The 27,078-nt window shown below is 40.9% G+C and overlaps 1 protein-coding gene across 5 annotated transcripts in view; it reads right to left on the bottom strand.

The window, feature by feature from the left end:
• Positions 1-942: 942 nt before the first annotated feature.
• VCAN (versican) overlaps positions 943-27,078 on the bottom strand; it is a 135,866-nt gene continuing 109,730 nt past the window's right edge. For 3 of the 5 annotated variants that reach the window (XM_073344417.2, XM_073344421.2, XM_073344420.2), the window contains 4 exons: positions 25,668-25,750; positions 6,646-6,790; positions 4,022-4,204; positions 943-3,488 (listed from right to left, as the gene is read on the bottom strand). In XM_073344417.2, the coding sequence (XP_073200518.2) occupies positions 3,358-3,488; positions 4,022-4,204; positions 6,646-6,790; positions 25,668-25,750 (542 nt within the window). In that variant the 3' untranslated portion in view covers positions 943-3,357. The remainder of the gene's footprint in view (positions 3,489-4,021; positions 4,205-6,645; positions 6,791-25,667; positions 25,751-27,078) is intronic. The other 2 variants (XM_073344418.2, XM_073344419.2) reach the window with 2 other exon arrangements.

Genomic DNA, 27,078 nt, shown 5'->3' with positions numbered 1-27,078 from the left:
TTTACTCCTGCTGTAAGTAGTAGCATCCCAACTCGCCCTCTGGAGCATATAAACACAACCAGATGAAGCACATGTCTGCAGCCAGATTTACAAGAGCCAGATGTACTGCCAGTATTGGAGGGAAGGTGCACAGAATAATAGTTGCTCTGCACAGATATTCACAGATCCATGATGTTGGACCTTCTTTCCTTGTAGCATTTTGGGCTCTGTGCACAGGCTTCAGCCCTGACGGCTGTCTGTCCCAACCATCTGCTGAGCCTGCGTACAAGACGGGAATATGCAATAGATTTTTGACCTCTTCCATACTGTCAAATTTTACCGTTAACATCTCCCTTCCATATCCAACCTGATGTAATCAGCTTCTGTACTGTGTGGAATAGCACAGACTGGGCAAATAGAGAGGAAAAGTTTAGTAATTAACCTTGTGGTCGAAAGTAAATTTAGTGGCAATATTTCTTCTATTAATTTGGTCTTTATCTGAAAAAAAAATATTTGCAATACTCTCATCTGACAGAAATCGGTTTAAAAAAAAAATAAAAAGATTGTGCTGGACTAATTTGGTAGCCAAGAGGAAGGATCCATGAAATGCTGATTTTGACATCTATATTCAAATCTCATACTCCTTCTCCTTTTCCTAATTTTGACCTCAATAACCTTGAGTGTGTTTGCGTTTAGTGCTCCTGGAAATGAAGGCTAATACTACTGGCTTGAGTAGAGTTTTGGCTTCTCTTGAGCAGAAAGATTAACAAGCATACGTACCTAACTGCTGTCCACATCACAAAACCGCCAGGCTGTTCCTGATGGCCGAGAATGTGACCATCTAACTAACTTTACTTTTGGGATTTAAATCAGGAATTAAATTAGGTTTCCAGAGGTGCAGAAAGTTCAATTCACTTTCTAAATAAAGAAACATGGGTTTGTTTTTAATAAGGAAAGTTGTCAGTCCTATTTTATTATGAGCGACAGAGACAGAAATGGAAAGAATCAACATAAGCGTTATACCTAACTTACTTAAACTACAATCACCATGGTATCTGAATGCCTTACAACATTATTTAAATCCAAAAGCGAACAAGTAAAACAGATTTATACAACAGATTTGTACATATTGTAAGAAAGTTGACAGAGTGCTAAAACCTATTCTATGATCTATATGTGTTTGCACAACGAAATGATGTATAGTATACTCTATATTGTGAACAGAGCCTTGATTTACACAAGTAATAATCTTGCTCTATATTTTAAAACACAGTCCAAAAATCCTGTACAGCTACTCATCTAAAATCTAATCCAAACCCTATTAAAGTTCAATCAAAAGACTCCCTTTGACTTCAGTGGGCATTGGATTGGGCCCATAGTACCTGTGAATAACGGTGAGTACAAACAGCCTAGCACATGATCATATGTAAAATATCACATTGCATAGATTTAAAGTGGAAGACATGCAATAACAAGACAAGTCACAGTATAGCAAAACCTTGTTTCTTTGGTGAAACAGAAGCAGATATTAAAGTTACAAAGATTTCAACTTTCATTCACAAAAAACCCAGACATTCACATTATACACTATACAAGTTATAATATAAATAGAGAAAAGCATTATGTGTGCTGTAGAGGGGAAAAATGTACAAATCAATGCAGTGGGGTTAAGTTCCACTTGGTTTAGCAGTCAATGGAATTTCTTAAAGACACCATTTGCAATTGTAGCTACTGTATTTGCTGAGAAGCCATAGAAAGTTTACTTTATGGACAGCTCAATAGGATACAAATGCCTACATGTTAGCTGGATTTTCACTTTTTTTCTTTTGCTCGCTACTCTCTCCATAATTTTTGTCTACATCAATAATATAAGAGACCTAGACCTATGTCTTTATATTATTATTTTAGAAGATGTATCAGAGGGTATTTATCTTTCTTTTATTTTTATACAGCCCAAAAGTGTGCTAGGTGCTTTGATGAAACAACCACATTGACATGATCCTTGCTGTGGAGAGCTCATTTTAAGTACTACCTTACTATGCGTGTCCAGGCCAATGATGAGCGGAATGGGTCAAAGTAAAATAAAGCAATCAAAATAAAGAAGTCCTACATGCGCACTTCATTCACTATGATCTTTTTGTGCATTTCTTTTTAGATCACCAACATGCAGATTCTTCTACAAGTCACCCATTTCATCACAAACAAGTGATCCTGTTTGCTAGGAATTTAGTTCATCAGGGAAATAGCAGTTGAGGTGGAATATGATTCCAAATGCATCAAGGGAGCTCAGGGGCTAACACTGAACTACCAAGCGCTTTCAATTTTCTTTGCATGGGTAAAATAACATCCAATAAGTTAAATCAGTATGGCTTACTTCATTTATTTATGTACGCTTCACAGCTGCAGCATTCATACACAAACATTCATTACTTTATAAAAAAGATTAAAAATGGTTATATGTACAAAATTATTTACTTTTTTGACTTTTTTGTTTGTTTGTTAAAAAAAAAGAACACCCCAAAAAACCAACCCTAGGTCTACCTCCATTATAAAATGCAGAGACTTGTAACATAGACCTATGGTTAGTATTGTGAAAGTCATTTTAAGAAAGTAACCCTGGTTGAGAGAGTTAATGTATTAGCACTTTGACTCTTACAGGCCTCCTTTGCCATATACAAGTCCTCCATGCAGTCCTTTCTCACCAGTGATGAAGCTGGAATGGAGAGCAGGAAAAGTTCCACATTGCAGTCCCTAATTCAGGCTTGATCTCACTTTATGTGCTACTTCTAAGTTTTGCATCACATGGACAAAAACTGTTCCTCTGATGGGAAATGGCAGAGATAAAAAAAAAAAAGACATATAACTTGCGTGTTTATCTTCATCTGGCAGTTTTCAGTCAATACAATTATATTTAAACCATCTCCAACCTAGGTGAATGACAGACAAATAAGGAAATCAATGATTACAGACCTCTGAGGCCATATAACCATAAATATGCCTGAACTTAGTGTGACTTTTCATTTTATATACAGGATTTTAAAAACAACACACAATTAAACATAATAAAATCATCTTATTTACATTTTCATTGGTGCTAAAATTGAGCTGTTTAAATATTGCAGTAGGCTGGTATATGTTATAAAATAGTCCCCACTGGTGGCAATATAGAAAACTAATATTTCTGATTGGCTGGAAATGGTTCCTCATATTTTTATTTTTGAATTTGCTGATAAACCCCAACATTTTTGCAAAATGTGTTGTGAATTCTGGAGTCCATAGTTCCAAACAATTTGCTAATACTTCTATAAGTGATAGAAAAGGCACAGTAAGTTAGGACTTTGGCTGAAATGGTGAAAATCCCCATTCACCATTTAGCATTCAGCGCCTTGAATCCTGCCACGTCCTGATCCAGCGGTGATAATGTTTTGATGAATTTAAGAAAGTTCCCTTTCCTGGTGAAGGATGTTTATAGTAATATTTCTTAGAATAAGTCCTTTGGAATGTGGATGCTGCAAAGAAGGGGGAAAAGAAGGAAAATATTAAAAGAATACCTTGATCTGAACAATAAACTGGCTGATAGATGGACAATATAATGAGTCACACTTTATATAAGTTTATTAATGGTTTATATTTGATGTATTTTTAAAGCCCCTGCTCCTGACATTAAGTGAGTATGGGAGAATTTCAGCTTTTACTGTCATTTGTTTTTTTTAAAATACATTTATAGCCCTGATGATTGTGGAGAAAAGCTTGAAGACATGATCCAGGGACATCCTAAAGACTGAGAAACCAGAAGACAAATAAAAGACCCCCCCACACCCTTTTTTTTAAATTATGATTTTTTGAGGCCTGATTCATGGTTTTGAACACCTGAGATTAATAATGCTGCTGGAACAATCTATATCAATTGATTAATCCTGTATTAAAACATCTATTAATCATTTATTAACTCTTCATACACAATCTGAAAATGGATCCTTAATAAAAATTTTGACCAAATTGGATCTATAGTTTCCAATACAGCTCATAGTCAGCAACTTACGATTCATGCAGGTGATTTTAGGCATATCCCATCTTCCATTCCCTTGACACCGGATAGTTGGAATATGGCGCTGGATGAAACCATCTTTGCAGTGGTATCTAATCAGGGAGTTGATTTCATAGCGAGGCTTCATCTTCCCAAAAGTCTTTGCATTTTCTACAACAGGAGGCTGACCACAGGCAACTAAAGACCAAAAAGAACCAAGTTCATAGGTGTCATTCCAAAGTGAGTCTAACCCAGCAGTCCTTACTCAGGAGGGCACCAACTTACTTCGTAGGAGTCTTGCCTGAATCAGAACTGCAGGATCGGCCCTGTTGTGACATGGTTGAGCAGATTTTAATGTCACAAGAATGTAAATGGAAACTTGCAGACAAAACTGATGGAGTTTCCTTTTTGTTTTTAATTTACTATGTGGTTTGATGGCCAACAGAAAATGGGAATAAAGTAGCAATTTCTGCAGAACTCCAAAAGCCATTAACTCTACATCAATAGGTTTTTCAAAAAGGGCTAATTCATAAACTTAGTCTGGAATTCTCCTTTTGAACAAGACTATATGTGAAACACTGGAAACCTATGGATCCATCAGTGATATATTGATAAAGCACTCAGAGGAGAGGAAAGTGACCAGGAACAGCCAGCATGGATTCACCAAGGGCTAGTCATGCCTGACTAATCTAATTGCCTTCTATGACAAGATAACTGGCTCTGTGGATGAGGGGAAAGTGGTGGACATGTTGTTCCTTGACTTTAGCAAAGCTTTTGACACGGTCTCCCACATTATTCTTGCCAGCAAGTTAAAGAAGTATGGGCTGGATGAATGGACTATAAGGCGGGTAGAAAGCTGGCTAGATTGTCAGGCTCAACGGGTAGTGATCAATGGCTCCATGTCTAGTTGGCAGCCGGTATAAAGTGGAGTGCCCCAAGGGTCGGTCCTCGGGCCGGTTTTGTTCAATATCTTCATAAATGATCTGGAGGATGGTGTGGATTGCACCCTCAGAAAGTTTGCAGATGACACTAAACTGGGAGGAGAGGTAGATACGCTGGAGGGTAGGGATAGGATACAGAGGGACCTAGACAAATTGGAGGATTGGGCCAAAAGAAATCTGATGAGGTTCAACAAGGACAAGTGCAGAGTCCTGCACTTATGAAGGAAGAATCCAATGCACCACTACAGACTAGGGACCTAATGGCTAGGCAGTAGTTCTGCAGAAAAGGACCTAGGGGTTACAGTGGATGAGAAGCTGGATATGAGTCAACAGTGTGCCTTTGTTGCCAAGAAGACTAACAGCATTTTGGGCTGTATAAGTAGGAGCATTGCCAGCAGATCGAGGGACGTGATCGTTCCCCTCTATTCGACATTGGTGAGGCCTCATCTGTGTCCAGTTTTGGGCCCCACACTACAAGAAGAATGTGGAAAAATTGGAAAGAGTCCAGCGGAGGGCAACAAAAATGATTAGGGAACTGGAACACATGACTTATGAGGAGAGGCTGCGGGAACTGGGATTGTTTAGTCTGCGGAAGAGAAGAATGAGGGGGGATTTGATAGCTGCTTTGAACTACCTGAAAGGGGGTTCCAAAGAGGATGGATCTAGACTGTTCTCAGTGGTAGCTGATGACAGAACAAGGAGTGATGGTCTCAAGTTGCAGTGGGGGAGGTCTAGGTTGGATATTAGGAAAAACTTTTTCACTAGGAGGGTGGTGAAACACTGGAATGTGTTACCTAGGGAGGTGGTGGAATCTCCTTCCTTAGAAGTTTTTAAGGTCAGGTTTGACAAAGCCCTGGCTGGGATGATTTAGTTGGGGATTGGTCCTGCTTTGAGCAGGGGATTGGACTAGATGACCTCCTGAGGTCCCTTTCGACCCTGATATTCTATGATTCTATGATATCAATAAAAATGCAGTAAATCTAAGGATGTTACAAAAGGCAGCAGTGGTGAAGATTTGGGTTTGGGTTTTGACTGCACCAGTCTGTAAAGGCTGAGAATTTCAGATGATCAGCTGAGTGCACAGCTTCTAGTAACAGCAAAGTTTCATAGTCCCACCCATTCTAATGGAGCAAAGCCACTACATAGCTGAGCTGTATGAACCCAAACATGGTTCAGGTTTAGACAGCATGATAAAATAATCCTGCTTTGGAAAACATGTGGATAAAGGTCTGTGAGAAAATGCCTTCAACAGGAGCTGAAACTCCAGCTCAGTAATAGTAGGCATTGACTGTACGCTCAGTGCAGCCGATAACTCTGTTAACTGAAGAGAGTTCTCAGGGCAAACAAGCTCTCTCATTGGTTTTCTTTTCCATCAGCCTAGCAGTAGGAGTACTCCAGTACTCTCTGCAGTTAGAAGGGTGACTCCACCTTCTGACCCTGCCCAACCAGTTGTTTTGGGTTAATTTAGGCTACTGAGTTGGTGGAAAGCTGTACAATCTGCCCAAAATATAATCTTTCTGGGCTAGAGAAAAAAGAAGCCGGTTTAAAGCTGGTAAGCGTAAACCCATATGAGGATCCATTATGCCGGTCTCCAGCCAGAATTTGTCCGCATTACTTTATAAAGCAGGGTCACTCAGATGTATGAATTCAGGGAATCATGCCTATTTTAGTCACTATCACATGGTGATGGTTTCTCACCTGTTCCTTTCTTGCAGGTATATGTGAGGTGGTAGTTGCATGGCACATCATTCCACTGGCCATTCTCATGCCAAATTATAACAACACAGTCTTCTCCAACAGAAAAGAAACTGTCTGGCTGGTTAGGTCGCCAGTTTTCATATTGCTGCAGAAAAGAGGAGCAAAGTTATTATTTCCAGAGTCAGGGCATATTACATTCTGTATTAGAGAAGATCACATAATATTTCCTCAGAAAGGGAAAATTCAATAGTTCAACACAGGCAATTCAGCACAAATTAAACAAAAATGGATGTACAATTAATAGAAGTGGGAGGGAATTGATTATCTTAATGGAAAAAAAATAAAGCTTCCTCCTCTTGCTTCGGACCTGCTTCTACCAGTCCATTTTTATTAATACCACATTCATACAGAAATTGAACAGGAGCAATTCCTGACATCTAAACAATGCAGTTAAAAAAGCGGTTCAGACACAGAGACACACAAAGTAAACCAACGACATGCAGTTTGGAGCAAACCAAACCAAACACAAGGATGCGTTGCTCTTGTTTGTTTGTTTGTTTAATTGTAAGCCTGGGGTTGAGCCTAGCGAACAAATAGAGACAAACTATGGACCTGACCCTGAAAAGAGTTCCATCCCTGGCAGGTTTTGATGGGGCTCCATTCACAAAATTGGTCCACACATACCTCATTGCAGGACATGGACTTAAGATCATTCAGTGATGTCATTTGTGGTGGTGTGGGGGAGGGGAGAGAGAGAATTCAATCCGCTCTGTTGAACAACAAGCCAGGAGTGCATGAAAAGTTGCAATATAGGAACAGTCAATACTGGATCAGATTCAAGGTCCATCTAGTTCAGTACCCTGTCTCTGACATCGGCCAGTACCTGATCCTTCAGAGAAAGGTGTAAGAACCCCACAGTAGGCAGATGTGGGGTAAGTCTCATCCTGGTTTCCAAACAGATACAGCAACTAAAGACATATTTTCCCCTCCATTAATGGAGACCCCACCCTTTTTGGACTTCTCTGACCCTATTTTAATTTCTTCTTAAAAATACATATATCATAAAAAACAAAACAGAATTTTTTTTTGGAAAACTACATATAATAATTTTATTCTGTATTCCTTCTATGTCACTGCTGGAAAAATTGTACGAAGGATAAAAATAAGTATCTGAAAACAGGAATTCATATAAATGCCAGAACCCAGCCAGCCAATCAGCTCCTTCTATGACCAAAGTGGCAAGATCCCCCCAGTGTTCACATTTGAATTTGGCACTTACATCATCCTGACTGGACCTTGTCCATATAAATGTCCTTAAAAGCATAGCTTTTAAAAAAAATAAATAACTTTATGAAGTTACCACAATTCAATACCCATGTGAACACATTTAGAAATAAAGTTAACGAGCCACACACAATGCTGAATCAAGCTATTAAAAAGCTGAGTTTAATGCTTAACCTCTTCCTACAATATGTCATTACAAGTCTTTAATTATCTAAGCACTTCTCAACTGTAATGTTCTAAACTGAGCTGCACTGAATTTATAACAGGTGCCCAACTCGTAAAACATCCTCCTTGATGGGTGGGACTAAGTTAATTTAGGGTTGCCAGGTGTCTGGTTTTCAACCAGAATGCCCAGTCGAAAAGGGACCCTGGTGGCTCCGGTCAGCACCACTGACCAGGCCGTAAAAAGTCCGGTTGGCGGTGCAGCAGGCTTAAGGCAGGCTCCCTGCCTGCCCGGCTCCGTGTGGCACCCGTAATCAGCGGCATGTCCCTCCAGCCCCTAGGCGCAGGTGCGGCCAGGGAGGCTCTGCGCACTGCCCCCACCTGAGCACCAGTTCTGCAGCTCCTGTTGGCCAGGAACCACGGCCAGTTGGAGCTGCGGGGGCGGCACCCGCGTGTAGAGTCAGCGCCTGCAGGCAAGGGCAGTGCACAGAGCTGCCTGGCCACACCTCTGCCTATGGGCTGGAGGGACATGCTGGTCACCTCCAGGAGCTGCGTGAGGTAAGCGTTGCCTGGCCGGAGCCCTCATCCCACACCTCCTCCGGCACCCCAACCCCCTGCCCCAGCCCTGAGCCCCCTCCCGCACTCAAACTCCCTCCCAGAGCCCACACCTGCACTCCGAACCCCTCCTCGGCCCCAGCCAGGAGTCGCATCTTGCACCCAAAACCCCTCATCCCCATCCCCTCACCAGAGCCCGGACCCCCAGCTGGAGCCCTCACACACACCCTCCCTTCCGCACCACAACCCCCTGCCACAGCCTGGAGCCCCCTCCCGTACTCTGAACCCTTCGGCCCCAGCCCAGAGCCCCCTCCTGCACCCTAAACCCCTCCCACAGAGCCCGCACCTGCACTAGAGCCCTCACCCACTCCACGCCCCAACCCTCTACCCCAGCCTGGTGAAAATGAGCAAGTAAGCAAGGGTAGGGAAGAGCGAGGGTGGGGGGATGGAGTGAGATGGAGGCTCAGGGAAGGGGCGGGGCCTCAGGGAAGGCATGGGGCAGAAGGTGGGGCAAGGATGTTTGGTTTTCTGCAATCAGAAAGTTGGCAACCCTAAGTTAATTTCACCTCTGCACTTCAATGTTCAGCATCACTAACATAAGACATATACAGGTCCTTCTTCATTAAGGGCCAGAATTCAGCATTTTGCGGTGGGAGTGCAAATCCTCCAAGCATGGCAGCTAAGCACAATGCACAGCATGCAAACATGCAAAAGCAGGGATCTGCAGTGTGCATGACTTTCTGTATCACTCTGTGCACAAATGCAAAATGGATCTGCATGCATCCCACAGTGCAAAGTGGTTGGGTCAGGGAGGCCTTACCTGGGCATGGTGGTACAAATGTTATTGAGGATGCATAAGCATGGGTCAGAAATTCTGCCCTAAGTAATGCCAGTAAAAGAGTAACTCCATGGAAGTTAGTGGAATTACTCTGGACTGACAAAGTAAAATCCAAAGTGGATGTTCTTCTATGCCTGCTCTGTCCAATGTTGGGGCTCTTTTACAGCATGCTCAGATAAGACACTTAGGAAAACCAGATATTAATTACAGCCAGGATCCTGGTAGATGCCTGAGCCAAAGTGTATTCAATAGAAAGAATCTCATTGATTTCAATAGGTTCTAAAACTGGCCCAATCTTTCAGCACTCCTGGAAGGTTCTGTGGACTTGTGGAAGTCGAGGGTGCTCTGCACCCCAGGTGTGTGAGCTGAGGAAGGCTCAGCTCCTTGTCGGATTGAGCTGTAATCATGTATAGCAGTTTGTGGGAGTTTTACATCATAATGCATTCAAACTTTTTCTTTTGTTAGCAGGGCTGCAGCCTAATGGTGCAGGATCAAATCTAGACTCTGTAGTTTGTGCAAGAATGTCTGATATCCCTCGACATGACACGCCATTGCCTCACATCTGATATCATCATTGCACAGATTTCTTTTGGCTGGGCAGCTCTGATTTTGCTTGGTGTTAATGCCGGAATTGCTTAGCAGAGGAATTTCCAAACTGTTGAACTGCTTTCCTAAGTCTCCACCCTGCTCCTCTGCAGTTTTTCAGTACCTTATTTAGCCACGCTTCACTGATTGGGAGATAAGGATGTGGAGAGAAAGTATCTCACCGTTTTGGATGGCATGTGTTGCTTTACAAATGCATTAATATCCTTTTTCTTGTTATGGGAGAGATTTTGGGGAACCATGATTCTCCTCTTACTTACAATGGCGTAAATCAAGAGCAACATTATTGAGATCAGTGGAGTTACATCAGCATAAAACTGGTGGGAGAGAAGACTCAAACCCCACATGTGTCAGTTACTAGGCTACAGCGTTTGCGTTCAAAGATATCCCATGTCTACAATCACTGTACTTGCGAAGTTTAAAGGCATCTCCTATATTTGTGAAAATGCATCCAAAATAGTTGATTAATAATTCATCTGTTGGGAAACACTGCTCAAATATCCTAAACAAAGCATCTTTCTTTTTAGTGGTTATGTCATTTGAGATCCTTATATTTCAACTCAATTGCTGTATTTTACAAAAATACATTTTACCGAAAAATAGCATATTTCAGTTCCCCATTCCTTGGCACTGTTTATTGTGCAGATATTTTTTTTTAAGATCACGTGTAAAAGAGTTCAGCAACTGAACTCACAGATGGATCCAAAGAATACTGTCACTGTTCCAGTCACTCTGCAGCTAGCTTATATCTTCATGTAAATTGTTACTGTCTCCACAAATCATGAAGCCATTATTAAAGGGCTCTTACTCTTATCCTGACAGTTTTCAAACCAGCCTGAAGTCATCAATCAAATGTCAACTGACATCTTACCAATATCATTAGTCTTCATTTCTGAAAACCTGAATACATTCACATTTCAAGTTAGCTCAAGGTGGAAGAGCTACTATGGGCTTTTTTATCTACAACAAAAAGATTATGGAGTTATACCATCAAACAGACCGACCTAAAGAACAATATGGAAGCAAGACCAGGAGTTACAATCACTGTAACATATAATGTGAAATGATGCCTGAGATCAAAATGTTAAAGCACATCTAGGCAGCGTGTATAGGGACCTATACTCATGGCCATTTGTGCAGCCCTGAGGGGAGACCAATGCCAGACAAAGGTTGGGCTCACTGCACTTGTTTCCTCCAGCCACACAGTGGATCTGCAAGGATGATGTTGATGGAGGGGAGCTATACACTGAAATTAACACTCCAATGAGATGCACGGAGTAGTTCATCTCTCTCAATGCTATTGTTTCAGTCTCTCTGCAGACTCGGGCAGACATTGCTCTGTTGGTAACACCCAGGTCACATTTTCAAGCTCATCTTCACAACTGTGATGGCTAGAGATTTAGGTCTTGTCTATTCTATAAAGTCTTTGCTAGTCATGTATACATTATGTCAGCAAAACCTCCTAGTGAAGACACAGCATATGCTGGCTAAACTTTTCTGCCAGAATAGCTACACCTCTGAATGACATTAGCTATGCCAACAAAACCACTCTTCTGTCAACATAGCTGCATCTACACTGGGGTTTTTTTACCAGCATAGTTATGTCAGCTGGCAGTGCATGATTTTTTCATTCTCTTAGCTGACATAACTATGCTGGCAAAACTTTGTAGACTACACCAAGTCTTACTCGTTTTCAATGACAGTTGAAATGCTGGTGTCATCGCATGACTCCAGGAGCTGGTCCTAGGCACAGGAGTAGAGTGTCTCTATGCTTTAACCTGTCTCTTACGAATCACACAACAATACTGACCTGCGATCACGGTCAAGCTGAGAACAAGAGTAGGCCCTTAATATATCTTCACTGCTTATAACAATAATGCGTCCCTTCAAGGCTTCTGTGTAAAGTTTGCTGGTGAAATTGGGGGCCAGAATTCTTGGAATTAGACATCATTAGACTAAACTTTGCTAGCTTTCTTTGCTACAAAGACTTCTTTTGTAGCAAGATGAAGGAGGGTCCAACAGTTAGGAGTCTAGTCAGGGACTTGGGAGATGCAGGTTCAATGCCCTGCTGTGCTGTAGGCTTCATGTGTAACCTTAGACTATGTCTACACTGCAATTAAAAACCCACGCTGGCCCATGCAGGTGACTCAGGCTCTCGGGGCTCAGGCTGCAGGGCTGTATGATTACAATGTAGACTTCTGGGCTTGAGCTGCAGCCCAAGCTTGGAGCCCTCCCCCTTTGCAGGTTCCTATACCCCAAACATCTACACCACAATTATGTCCCTTAGCCTGAGAACCACAACCTTGAGTCAGCTGACATGGACCAGCTGCGGATGTCTAATTGCAGTGTAGACATACCCTTCCTCTCTTGGTTCCTTATCTGTAAAATGGGAAGACAGTGAGGCACTCAGATATGATGGTAATGGAGACCATATAAGTATCTAAAATACATTTACTATTCTGTCCCTCAGGTGCATGGATTTCTATAAACTTCATTTCCCCCCATATTTTGCTTTGAATTAAACTTAACCAGACCCTGACAACTGAGTGACAGACTGTCTTTTAAATTAAGTCTAAGGAAACAAATAGTTAACAGAAAACCTTTGTCATTCAGAAGTGTCACTAATCAAAATGAGCAAGCACAGTATTCCCATCATGAAGACATCTCTGCAAATATCCGAATAAATTCTGCTTTATAAAAGGTTAGGTACTTATAATAGTTTATGATAACCACCCATACTTTGGAAACTAATAAGTAATCCACTTAGCTCTTTAGCTGTTTGCACACTGTCAAGGTGAATCTGTGGGGAACAGCATCTAAGCATTGTAATAGCCATCCAGTGATAACAGCCGTTCCTTTATCACAGAAATACATACCAAGTGGCTGTGATCAATAGCTAGGATTTTACATTCCAAATAGTCAACAGACACTGTGTGTAATGAACCACAACAAAATAAACCTCTGAGCAAACAAAACTTAATTACTTGACCTTTTTCTTGTGTAAAGGCCAATAATCCCTTCTATAACTAAACCCAAGAAATTATTGACTAGAAGTATGTCTAATCTTTACACTTTCAGGGTTGCTGTTTTTTCTCCTGGGGGAAGGAAACATTTTCCGCAACCTTATATGACTCTCCAGTATAAATTTATCCTGGCGTGTTTTTGGCACTTGTTATTATGAATGTGATCTGTATTCCCATGGCTGTTCTCTTTGAATGCTTCACAATGAGAAACTGATATGGCATATCACAAAACTGAGAAAAGGACATCAGGAGTGGGCTGAATGATTTCTCTGTGGTCTGTTTTATCTTAAATTAAAGTTAAGCAACATTTCCTGACTGTCATTTATCAGTAAACTGGTTTAAACTGAGCACTAGAAGCCTTAACAACACCATGACCACTTGCAATTGTCTCCTTTTCCCTAACGCTCCCTGAGAATGGGAATATGCTCTTCCATAATGACAGATAAGCCCTTAGAAGTTCTTATCAGGAAAGTCTGCTGACACAGTCATCCACTGGTGGGCTTCTTTTGAAATTCATTTACCTAGGATAGCTCAACTCAGATGTTATATCTGCTTTTGAATGAGGTCCTGCTATTAACCAGTTTTACAGCTGATGCACAAGGAGGTCAATTGACTTGTCCCAGGTTACAGTGAGTCAGTGGATCAGTTCAGACTTTACTGGCAGATTACTCTGTTAGACAACATTGCTTCTGTTAACTGAGAGACCTGGAAGAAGACTGGAAGGAATTTCACTTTCCATAAACAGCAAGAAAAAAAGGCCAAGGGTTTATTTGTAAAGATTCAACAAAGATCATAACAACATTTCCATTATAATCATAGCATCACTTAATATTTAAATTAATCTGATATTTGCTCTGGGAAAGACAAGATGTTACATTTGAACTGTTGCACTGAATTAGGTCCCAATCCTGCAAACAGTTCCACATGTGCTTAACTTTAAGCATGTGAGTAGTTCCATTGACTTCTCTGGGACTATTCATGCATTTAAAGGCCCCCCGTTCAGTCAGGTATTTAAGCACATGCCTAATCTTAAATACATGAGTAATCCCATGGAAATCTTTGAGGCAGCTCACATGTTGAAGCACCTTACTGAATCCGGGCCAGGGGTAAGTGTGTGTTTTTCAGACTCAGAGCCTTAATCATTAAGGGTGAAATTGTGGCCTCTTTGAAGACAATGGGAATTGCCACTGGCTTCAACGAGGCCAGGATTTAACTCTAAGGATTTAGGCCCCGAAACTGCAACTGGATTTGTGCAGGCAGACCACTGTTTCCCCATGAAGCAGCTTGCAGGATAGGGGTCTTAGTTAGCGCATGTTCATGTCTTTCTGGAAATATCCCAGAAAGACCACATGCATGCCCTATAAATATTTACATCTAAGTAGAATATATATCTTTTTGAGAGAATATTACCAATGCCATATAATGAAGATCCAATCCCTGCTTAGAACCAGTGACTAGCTGATGTATAAAATCAGTGTGAAACTTGTATTTTATATTGCAAGGCTAGGTGTTTGTTTGGCTGCTTGTCTTATTTTTTTTATCTGAGAACTCGTGAAAAGGAGAAACTTTGTGTTGAGCATGACAGGAAGCTTCCACTAGATGGAGCTGTCTACCCATTACTGTGCCTAGATATTAATGATCAGCTGCTGTATTACACTAACTTGTTTGAATAATACTAAAAAAATTAAAAGTTTCTGAAAAGATATTAACTTCTCCTTTCAATGCGTGATTCAAAGCCCATTGATGCCAATGGAAAGACTCCCACTGACCTCACCGGACTCTGGATCAGACCCTCACAGATTAGTTTTCATCATGCTTCATATATTCAGCTTAGTGAGAACAATTTAGTTTGCTTTATTTGCATGCATAAGGGGGACTTTCAGAGGAAGTTCAGACTGCTCCATACAGAAATTAATGAGATACTGGCACTTTTGGTAAGAGGGGAGTTTCCTTGATGGCTTTGTCTACTAGCTAAGGCTACATTAGAGAAATGTGAACCCCTGTAACTTCGTCAGTGTACAAAGCTTCTCTAATGTAGATAGTGACTATCTAGGTATGTGTATAATCCCCATCTTGAGCAATATGTTAGTTATCTACCTGACTGCTGCTCTCCACCCAAGAAGTAGTTGCATCTATCAGAAGTGCTGTATGTACAAAATGTGTAAAATATTTTAGGATCTTTGGGATGAAGTCCACAATATAAATGATCATCATGATTTAATGTAACTTTGCTCTCTATTCGGCTTTTTTAAAAATAGGAATATAATTTAATTAATGTTTAGGTCTGCCCTATGAGAATGTTGTAGAAGGACCAATCTAACTTGATTAAACTAATTTGCCAGCGCGAAGGTATCTTTGTTTTGAGGAGTATGACAGAGGCTTGTTAATAGAGTACATGAACTCTGGGAATTATACAAAAGTAATTATATAAATCAATATCTACACAATTGTATTTTTCACATGTGACTAATTAGAGAGACACACCAAAAATACCCCATTTTGTCATTTATTCCAACCGTTATTGCAGGTTGTAGGCTGCAATGAGTTTCAGCCTAAAGCCAAATGTAATGCGCCTCAGAAGTAATTGCCTAGACCTTTGGAGAAAAAAAGAGACACCCCCCCTCAAAAAAAAAAAAAGTTTAAGAGGCCTCTTACTAGCCTGAGACATTCTGAGCTAACAACATACCTGCCATTAAACAATATACTTTAAATAAGAATAAGAATAATACATAGTTCTTCTGGCTTAAGCAGGTCAAATGAGCATTTTAGAGAGGGGCTATAATGACTGTTATATCTGAAAATCAAAATATTTGGTAGATTTAAAATCCCTGTCTTCAAGAAACCTATGGATCTCTGGCACAATAGCCTTTTTGTTTGCAGTTGACCACAGTATTTTTTAGTCTGTTTGTTTTATTTAACTCACAGGCAGCCTACCTCCCTACAAAGTTCTATGCATTTTTTGGGTCCTTTTGTGTTCAATACAGCTATTCTTTCTGGAAGGGGAGGTGTTATAGATTTAAGGTAAAACAGTCTGATTCACTGACCAATAAAGGAAAGAATAAGAGAGGACTTTGTTTTTAACAGAATTAAACTTTTGTTTTTATGGAGCTACCTAACACTGGCAAAGAAGTCCAGTATTACAAACATGAAGCATAACACTCTTGCTGAAGGGAAGAAAAACTAACGTAAGGTCTCTGGGTAGTTGTTAAAGTGGCAACATGCCCATTACTTTCCTGGCTGCCAGCATTCTATGAGCGACAGACAATCTGGCCACAGACACTAGCCAGCTCCTTAACACAGCACTAATCTTGTGTAATGGAAGTGAGCTCACTGCCATACAAAGCACTAATTATCAACAGCATTTTCCAAAGGATATGAATAGACAGAGGTCTGAAGCACCACCCCAAGTAGCTATATGTGCTTAATCCATGCCATGGAACATAGAAACATAATTCCAGTGGGCTCCTTCACCACTCTACTTGTTTGCAAGGGTGCTTAATGGTGAAATGCTAGCAATCCAACTACAAACAGAAGAAACTGCCAAAAGTGACACCAGATTTTTCTATTTAGACAAGTGTGCTTTATGGCTATAAAGGTTGCTATTAAACTTCAGTTTCCCTATGAGATTTTCAAATGCCACACAATATCTATTTACTGGCCTTTGAAAAATAGTTTGGAGAATGTCCCAGCTGATTAGGGCTGGTAATATTCATATCTAAGTCTTTCTTGCACTTATCAGCCTTTGTTGCTGAATTTATACTAAACATAGCTGAACTGAGCACGGTTTAAGATATGCAATCATCCATCTTGATATGGTCTACCTATTCCTTGCAAATAATTATTTGAGGACTCTAGTCCTTGTTCCCTCTTCATAGTCCCACTGTGATTTTCCCAGATTTGTTTGGTTATTATTAGTAATATTTTTTACAGTATATTTGCAACTGTGGATTGTTCATAAACAGTTCTTAGCAAATACCTCAATGAGCATTCAATAGTCAAACTGTGTGATTAGTCAGTTAAATCACATGGTATGATTCCTTTTCCCTGATGGGATGACCTAATCTGAACTGTTGCCGAACAAATATTTTATTTGCATGAATAAAAAATCCTACCCATACATTCTGGTGAAAGAAAAATATTCACAAAAGTGCTTGCAGAAAAGTGAATAGAAGTGGGGGGAATATGTTTAAAAGCAAATCACTATTTTGATTTTGCAAAAATGCTTGTGAAAACAAACCTTTACATATGTCTGTTTTAGTTCCTAAATAAATTAGAAACTAGTAGAAAAGAGCCTTATCAGAGGAACACAAAACACCCAACTACAGGACAACATGACATGTAATATGTCATGGCTTCCAAATCCATGGTTAACATATTCTCTCTGGCATAGTATATAATTCAAATGCAGCCTGCTGCATCCAGGGTGCAGGGCAATGTCTTGAGGGGAAACTGCTTCAGTTTCAGCCAGTACTGCATAATGAAGTTCTGGAAGTATTCTGGAAGTTAGTACTCATTCACTAACAGGACTTCAACACTTGATGCTGAGGACCTTGCCAACTAGAGGCTGCTACTGAATCTCCTATTTTGTAAAGATTATTGAGAAGATTGAAGCCAAGCAGTTATGGCAATATTTGTAGCCTGCAGATTTCCTGGATGGTGGCCCATCTGGTTTTAGACATGGCTATTGATCTGAAATTGTGTTGGTGGCATAAGTCAATAATCTCTACCCTGAGACCATTTACAGCAGTAGCCTACTTGTTAAACAGAATTGTTTGCTGGGATCAAAGAGCACTTGCGATCTGGGGGCTGCACTGGCTACCTATGAACTTCTGGGTAAAATTCAAGGTTGTTTTTGTTCTTTACAACGTTAAGTTTTTTTGGTCCAAGTTATCATATAGAGACATCTGCTTTTCATGCTGCTCTAACACAGTTGCAATCAGCAGAGGCTCTGAAGCTGGAGCTCCCTTGATATACAAGAGAGGGAACTGCTGGTAGAGTGTTCTCCATTGGGCACCTAAATTCCACATAATGCTTCTTGTTAGCACGGTCTGCCACTGCCTAGATTTGTGAATTTTCTGGACATGCTGCAAAGGTCATGATTTGCTCAGGAATTTGGAGGAAGGACTGGATGATGTTGGACAGGGTTGTTTGTTGTTTCAGTGTAATGGTGTTACAGGCCAGAGCAAATTATGATTATACTGGTGATTTGGCAGTAGATTCACACCATTTAGTGTAAGTATTGGTTATTATGTTTTAAATACTGGAAAAAGTGCCCAGAACTTAGGGCTGGTGCTTTCAGCACATATATTTTAGGAGTAAAAATAAATGTGTCAAATATAAATAAAATATGACCAAGTCTATAAATTCAGGACAGTAAAATGGCAGTTATGTGCAAAATAATTTGTATATGGAAAACTGGCACCCGTCTCTATGAGCACTTGCACTGCAATGCCCAAGTTGTATGATAATAAGGTGATAAGTAACAGTCAGCATGGATTTGTCAAGAACAAATCATGTCAAACCAACCTAATAGCTTTCTTTGGCAGGGTAACAAGCCTTGTGGATGGGGGGAAGTGGTAAATGTGGTATAACTTGACTTTAGTAAGGCTTATGATTCTGTCTCGCATGACCTTCTCATAAACAAACTAGGGAAATACAAACTAGATGGAGCTACTGTAAGGTGGGTGCATAACTGGTTGGAAAACTGTTTCCAAAGAGTAGTTATCAGTGGTTCACAGTCAAGTTGGAAGGGCATAATAAGTGGGGTACTGCAGGGATCAGTTCTGGGTCCAGTTCTGTTCAATATCTTCATCAATGATTTTGATAATGGAATAGAGAGTACGCTTATAAAGTTTGCACATGATACCAAGCTCAGAGGGGTTGCAAGTACTTTGGAGGATAGGATTGAAATTCAAAGTGATCTGGACAAAATAGAGAAATGGTCTGAAGTAAATAGGATGAAATTCAATAAGGACAAATGCAAAGTACTCTACTTAGGAAGAAACAATCAGTTGCACACATACAAAAGTGGAAATGACTGCCTAGGAAGGAGTACCGCAGAAAAGGATCTGGAGGTCATAGGGGATAGCAAACTAAATATGAGTGAATAGTGTAACACTGTTGCAAAAAAAAGCAAACATAATTCTGGGACGTATTAGCAGGAGTGTTGTAAGTAAGACACAAGAAGTAATTCTTCCTGCTCTACTCTGCATTGATTAGGCCTCAACTGGAGTATTTTGTCCAGTTCTGGGCACCACATTTCAGGAAAGATGTGGATAAACTGGATAAAGTCCTGTGAAGAGCAACAAAAATGATTAAAGGTCTAGAAAGCATGACCTATGAGGGAAGATTGAAAAAATTGGGTCTGTTTAGTCTGGAGAAGAGAAGAATGAGAGGGGACAGGATAACAGTTTTCAAGTACATAAAAGGTTGTTACAAGGAGGAGGGAGAAAACTTTTCTTCTTGACCTCTGAAGATAGGACAAGAAGCAATGGGCTTAAATTGCAACAAGGATGGTTTACGTTGGACATTAGGAAAAACTTCCTAACTGGCAGGGTGTTTAAGCACTGGAATAAATTGTCTAGGGAGGTTATGGAATCTCCATCATTGGAGACTTTTAAGAGCAGCTTAGACAAACACCTGTCAGGGATGGCCTAGATAATATTTAGTCCTGCCATGAGTGCAGGGGACTGGACTAGATGACCTCTCAAGGTCCCTTCCAGTCCTATGATTCTATGACCTCACTGAAATATTTTACAACCACTCTCTTATACTCTCTTGTTTCAAGCTGAGCATGTCTCTGGGTTGTAGGGAAAGTGGCGTGCCCCAAAAAACACCTTGATGCCAGTGGATATGTCATCTTATCTAGCCAACTCAACCTTTCATGAAACTTTCGGGTTATTCTGCTATTTTTCCACACAACAGGAAACCACAAAGAACTACTACATAAAAGCAGCTTTAAGGCTAAGAACCAAATTCTGCCAAGAAAACAAGGGCAGACCCTGCATCCACACTGAGCCCCATTGACTTCAATGAGATTCCACATAGGTGTTCAAGGCGACCTGGACAATTCTTTTTGCAGTATCAGGGCATAAGACATGCCTATTTCGATTATACTAGGATATCTCCCCCATCACAAACAAAAAGTTATTTTTTAAAGGAAACAGTGGACAGATGGATAAACATTATTTGGGCCACGAAAAAATATTTCCTTTTATTACTTGCATTCACAGTGAATCCATTTGTTCTTGGTTGGTTCGTCAATGACCTATGTATTTTATCTCAGAAATTCTGCCTATCAATCAGTCCATATATTTACAACCTGTATCTTCATGGATTCCAAGACTTGCCTCACTTAGTGGAATTGTCATTGCTAGCCACATACAAATGCCAGCTGATTCATGAAAACTATGCACTGGGAAAGAAGAGCACTTTTATTGTTGCTGCTTTTGATAAATTGCCAATAGCTGACCATTTTCATGAGAAAACCAAAGGCCAAGATTTTCAAAAGGGGCTGCCTACATATAGGCTCTTGAAAAATGGTACCTAAACAAATGGCCTGATTTTCAAAAGTGCTAAGTGCTTGCCAGTGGGAGCTGGTAGGTGTTCTGTACTTTTGAAAAGTACATCTCTTACATAGAAGCTTAACTTTTGGCTCTCATTTTTGAAACTCTTGGCTGGAAACTTCCCAAACACATTTAAAAAAATTTTTTTTTAAGTGATGTGAAATGATTTTATATAATCTGCACAACAGTTCTCAATTAATTGAAATGGAACTTTTCATCTGATTATATACTGTCAGATTTTTTTCCTCGACTGTATCTTGTCACTTAAACTTTTCTGCATTACTAACCTGATGAAAAAGCTCATTTTATCAATCCATCACATTTCATCATGATAACATCTCAGCGCTGATCTCACATGAGCTTACAGGGAGAGTATAGAGAAATTTTCTCTTTTTTGGGGGGCAGTGGAAGTTAGAGAAGGCAAGGCCAACATTTTGGTTTTGGGCCGATGTAGTTCTCACTGAACTGAAGTCAGTTAGAAATGGATGTGCACATCCAAGGGATGGATTTAGTCCTGGTACAAACTAATCAAAATAAGCATATATTTATGTCCAACCCTGATCATATTTAACGTGGTTGGCACTTACAGTTAAAAAATCTGGAAAAACACAACCTATGATGAATATAAATCGAAAATGTCAAAAGAAAGTCCTGATTTCCTTCCATTTAATTCACTGTTTTAAATATCTTTTAGGTGCAAATAAAAAGTACATTTGAGCCTTTTCCGAGAAACTGTGCTAATAAAATACATGCCACCACTTGGCAAAGGAGTTCCCTTCAATAGATTGAATAATGATGTTGTAGATTTCCTCATCTCCATGGAAAATGTGCACCAAAGTAACTCAAACCTCATTCACAATCTCCAGTGGTAGAGTTTGAGGTTCACAGATTCCTAATTCTTGCTCTCTTTGCCCAGAATGAATATAAAAGGCTATGTCTACACTTGCAGAGTTTTTGCGCTGTCAGTTTCACCAGTGATAATGAACGGGTGAAAGAAAAGCACTGGTACTCACTTACTTTCACAGGCATCAGAGCGCTTACATTTGCAGCACTTCCATCGCCGATGAGAGCAGCTCACTGAGGGCAGCTATCCCACAATGCAGCTCTTTCCATTTTGATGATAGGTCTTGTGGGAAGGGGTGATCGCGGAGCATCCTGGGTCCCTGCACTGATTAGCTCCAGTAGCTCAGCATTGATTCCAGCAGGGGATTGTTTGCTCCGTGGAGCAGGCATTGTCACCTGGCCAGATGATAAGTGAGCACTTGCCAAGAAAACAGGAAGGGGAGTTTCAAAGTTCCTGGGGCTTGACGGGGGAGGGGTGGATATCTGTTTACCTGGCATCAGAGCAGCAGAACTGCTGGCCAGAGTGGTCACCTAGGCACTGTGGAATATCCCCCAGAGGCTAAAAGCTCTGTAAACAGGAAGAACATGTCTTCACTTGCACATCACCACAAAAGCATCACTGGTAAGAGCTGTACACCTCTCGTGGAGGTGGTTTTCTTTTTGTGGTGAAACTTCTGAGTTTCACCACAAAAAGTTATTGGCAAGTATAGACACTCCCATGGTTTTTGTGCAAAAAAGGGAATTTTTCTGCTTTAAATGGCAAGGGTAGACATGCCCTAAGTGAAGGAGAAATCTTGGTGATGTAGTAATATATACTATAGTTATTTCATTTCGGCAGTACTGGCTAAGAATGTGTCAGGATTTCCATTTCCATTATCACCACCTATTTCAGAAGGTTAACTTAAAGGAACTATGGGCATAATCTTCAGCTGCTGGCTGAGCTGCTCTTGACACACTAATCAAATGGGCAGTGAAACAAAATCAACTTTACATCACCTTTATATCCTTGACACCGTGAGGCCAACTGAAGACTGGTTTGCCCTCTGGCAATAGTGAAATAGTCTTTAATCCAGTCAGAGAACACTGGTGCAGTACAGTACTCCAGCCTCATTCCCAAGACAATTCTAATGCCAGAGGAGTCCTCAGCTGACTTGGTAAATTAGTGCCTTTAAAGTAACAGCTAAGAAGTACTCTAGAAGGACAATATTACTATGTTGCTCAGAGCAGAGCACAGCAAAGACAATACTAGATCTCAATCAGAGATAGGCCTCCGCTATCCCCCGAAATTAGGGTCACGCTTTATAGGCAGACTCCTCTCTAATCTAAGAAACTGAAGTAAAGAGGACATATTTCTGAGTTTCTTCTTGTTGTAACCTTACTTATGGTTATGTAATGTCAGTTTTCATGATTATAAGTTGGATTGATAGGGCGAACACTTTATTCAAACCAATGGAATTTGAAGATGCATTTGATCAAGATGTAACTGGAACATTTATTTAGCAGTCCAATAATTAATAGTGACAATTGGTCCATTGAAGGGGGCAGAAATTATGGCAAATAATCTAAAAAGTAGGATACTGTGAGCAAACAGGAAACTCACGCAGAGTCACTGCATGCACAGAATAATTAACACATGGAATAAATGGCCATGGAAAGCTTTTGAATCTATGAGTACAAATGAGTTCAGGAGACACATAGATTGTTCCCAAAGGAAAGGATTGAGAGAAGTTGTAAAAAAAGCAGGAAAGTGGGATAAAGATCAATAAAAAAAAAGAAAAAAAGGCCTGTTCAGCAGATGGTTTTATACTGTGCTGGGAATGTCTCTTCTTCTTAAACGTACAGTTAAAGCAAAAACTTAACACCCATCTTTGCCCAGCAACATGAGTTGCAAATAGAGCATCAGCTCTGTCTTTTAATTTCCTGGATTTTGTCCGTTTGTGTCACACCAAACTTGCCTTTGCAATGTGCCAGTTTACAACTCCCTTAGTATTTGCCAGTGCAAAGATATGCTGATCCCACAGATAAAGCTAGATTATACTTGACCCTATCAGAGTGCTTAGGGAAAGAGGGATCAACAAAGTGAATGGAGTACAAGGACTATGTAAATCTGATGCAGCCAAAGGTGCTAGACTCCCAAGAATAGGTGAAGAGAAGGAAGTGACGTAGAGTAGCAGACTTCCTCTCCCTACACTCCAAGAGACATGAAGCCTCCAGGCACAATTAAGCACATTTGTTCCAGCACTAAAGCAAGCACATGAGAGAAAAGTTTGATTTTTCTTTTCTTTTTCTCTGTACTCTCACCTGCAGCACACAATAGTTCTGCAAGAAATGGATCATTCACAAAACACTGAGAAATCTTGGAAAGGCCTTTAAACCTCTATCTATTTACATCAAGTGGCAATTAATCAGATCAGCTTTGTTTCAGCCTTTTTACTAAATACACCATATCTATGTGATAAGCAGCAGTGATCATAGTCCATATGTATGTGACCTAAGGACCAGATGTTTCCTGGTTATAGAAGGGAAAAATACGCATGACCAATCTGTTTATATAGTATGTATCAATGGGTGTTAAACTGGCTGTAAATCACCTGTCTCTTCCAAAGAAGAGATTGAATACTTTGGCTTGGATGATACTGAATCAAATCCTACAGCAGACAGATGGTTGAGTTAGTTTAGATGAAAGTGGGGAGAAAATGCTTTCTTTCTCCACCTACTTGTTTTTTCCTTATTGCTTTGATGCTATAAAAAAGTATCAATAGTACTCCAAAATCTTAGTGATAGAGCATTGGGTCCAGACCTTCTAAACCCACTTCAAGTCAAGAAGGAGGTGTGCGGCGGTGGTTTTAAGATGTCATTACATCCCTTCCAACTGTAGGATTGCCATGCATCAGAACAGTCTCAAAGCATGATTTAGAGCAGCCCCAGGGTAATCTTCCAGATAGGGATCACTGGAGTGCAGAGGAGCTCCTTCTATGGCCTGGTCTACACTACACAGGCCAATGTAAGGCAGCTTACGTCAAGCTAATTATGTCAGTGTACACACTACAGCCTTGTCCCACCAATGTAAGTGCCCCACTATACCGACATAATATCTCCATAATATCTGTATTACTTACATCGGCTATTGGCTGTCTTGTCAATTTCATGGCTCCGCCCAGCTCCTGGCTCCCCAGCCAGGCAGCTGCTGGGTCTCCACTCCAAGCTGGACTTCCTCCTAGGCTCCTGGATTAGGCTGCCCTCGGGGCTTCCCGCTCCCCACACAGAGCTCTGCCCCCTGGGGTCCCAGCTCCCTACTCCCTTCTGGAAGCCCAACTGCACGGAGGATCCCAGCTCCAGGCGGGGAGCCTGGCTGCCTCCTCCCCCACCCCACCCCACCTCACCCCAGATCTCGGCTCCCCACCAGGAGCACGGCAGCTGACCGGACTCCAGGAATGGATCTCCCTGCCAGAGGTGAGAAGCCCCAGGTGGCTTTCTCCCACTCCCAGCTGGGAGAGGGGAAGAACAAGCCCTGGAGGCAACTGGGCTCCTAGCAGGGAGCCTGATTTCTCAGCTCCCCACACTGTCCCTCTTCAGTCGGTAGAAGCGCTCTGGTGAGGATATACACCGCCAACAGAAGGAGGGTGATGTGGACATCAGTCACTGCAGTAGTTACATAGGTCGATTTAAGACTGCAGGGTGGACATGCCCTATGTCTCCTTCACCCCAAGAATGCCCTCTCCATGGGAGGCCGGGAAGAGGGGAGATATCGGAACCATTATGCTCACCCTGTACAACCTGAGAATTCCCCATGCTGAGGGACTCATCAGGCAGCTGAATACATCAACTTTACAGCCTTTTTGTACCAGAAAATAAGCACAAAGCAGTTCCACCAGGGATCAGAATCTGGGCCGTATATGATAAGTGTCTCAGAGTGTAATCTCTCTGAAACAATGTCTGTGCGGATTTGTACAGCATATTTTCAGCACTACCACAAGAAGACGACGAAGAAGAAAAGGTAGCAGCCCCAAGCAAGGAAGTTTGCTGGGGTAAACATCTAGCTACTGCATTGATTCTGGAATTTGACCTATTTTTTTTTCATTTCCAATGGGTATTCGATAAACCACCAATAGACTTTTAAATTAACTTTTTCTTTTTAAGACATCTTACCAGTGTGCTACCATCAGTCCAGCGGAAGTCATGCTCAAACATCTTATCATTGAGGCCAATCCACTGGTAGTCATGCCCGACACCTAACAGGAAAGGAACCACAAAGATATTTTTATTAACTTTCCCATAAAAGGGAGAAAATTCATCAAAGAATATAAAGAATTTTCACAGAATGAATCAGACTTCCTGTTCTTAAATAGCTTTCACTAAGCATGCAAACAAATATTTACAGGCTCTTCTTTAGCCTTTTTTATTTGAATTCAGGAAATCTACAAAAATGTAGTCTCTTATCTAATTGTTTCAAACTATTGCCGTCTTCTCTTTATCCTGCACATCCCAAAAGATCAGACTAGATTTCTACCTAACTGTGCAGTTTAAATGTCAGGCAAAGACAATTACATGGGAAAAAAACTGCCTCACCAGTTTACTATAATTAAATAAGTATTTTCTCTTCCTTAGTAATGTCAAAAGTTTTTCCGTGACATTTACAGGAGAGATGTGCAAAGCTCTGTGGCAGAAAGTCAGAGACCTGCAGACTTGTCAGGAGTCCCTGCCAACTGCGTTAAGAGGGTATGTCTACACAGTATAAAAACCTCCTGGCTGGCCCAGATCAGCTGACTCGGGCTCTGGTGCTTGGGCTCTGGAGGTGAAAAATCTCTGTGTAGATGTTTGGACCTGGACTGGAGCCCGAGCTCTGGGACCCTTACAGGGTAGAGTGTCTCAGAGCTCGGGCTCTAGCCTGAACCCGAACCCAGAGATTTTTAGTTACACAGCCCGAGCCCTGCCAGTCCAAGTCAGCTGACCCGGGCCAGCCATGGCCATGCCATGTGTCTTTTATTCCTGTGTAGACATACCATGAGAGACTCAAAGAGTTTTCTTACAACATGATATTCTGGGACTGAATACCTGACCCAAACATTAGTACAATTAATGAGGGCTATTAGAAAATAACCATCTCCAAATATTTTAATCAATAGCATTACTCAGTTTGTGCAGGCAGCACCTAATGCTGTGAAGAGTATCACAGGCTGAATCTATCTTGTAACCTAACATGAAGTGACTGATACTTTGTGCCTGCGAAACAGTATTTAAGATGGCTTGGAGAACGAGATTGTCTAAACAATGAGCGTAGAATAAAGTCTCCAGAATAAAGGGCTGAACTTCTTTGTCTTTTATTGTCTTTTTTTCAGGACCTAAAACTTTAGGGGTTAAAAGCAGATTTTCTCTGAAGATCAGACATTTTTCCAACTGCAGGTAATGATTAATACAAAATTAACAGCAAAAGGAATGGTCGAGAATATGGAGTCTTCCTTTTAAAAATCAAATGATGATGCATATTTTAGAAGGGAAAGATGAAAACTATTTAGAGGTTTGGAGGGTGTTTTCTCCACAAAATTTACTAGCTCTATAT

This window comes from Lepidochelys kempii, chromosome 5 (genome assembly GCF_965140285.1).
Source record: "Lepidochelys kempii isolate rLepKem1 chromosome 5, rLepKem1.hap1, whole genome shotgun sequence".
Lineage (NCBI taxonomy): Eukaryota > Metazoa > Chordata > Testudines > Cheloniidae > Lepidochelys > Lepidochelys kempii.
Note: the sequence above shows the minus strand (reverse complement) of the source record. Positions and strands in the feature narration are given on the sequence as shown.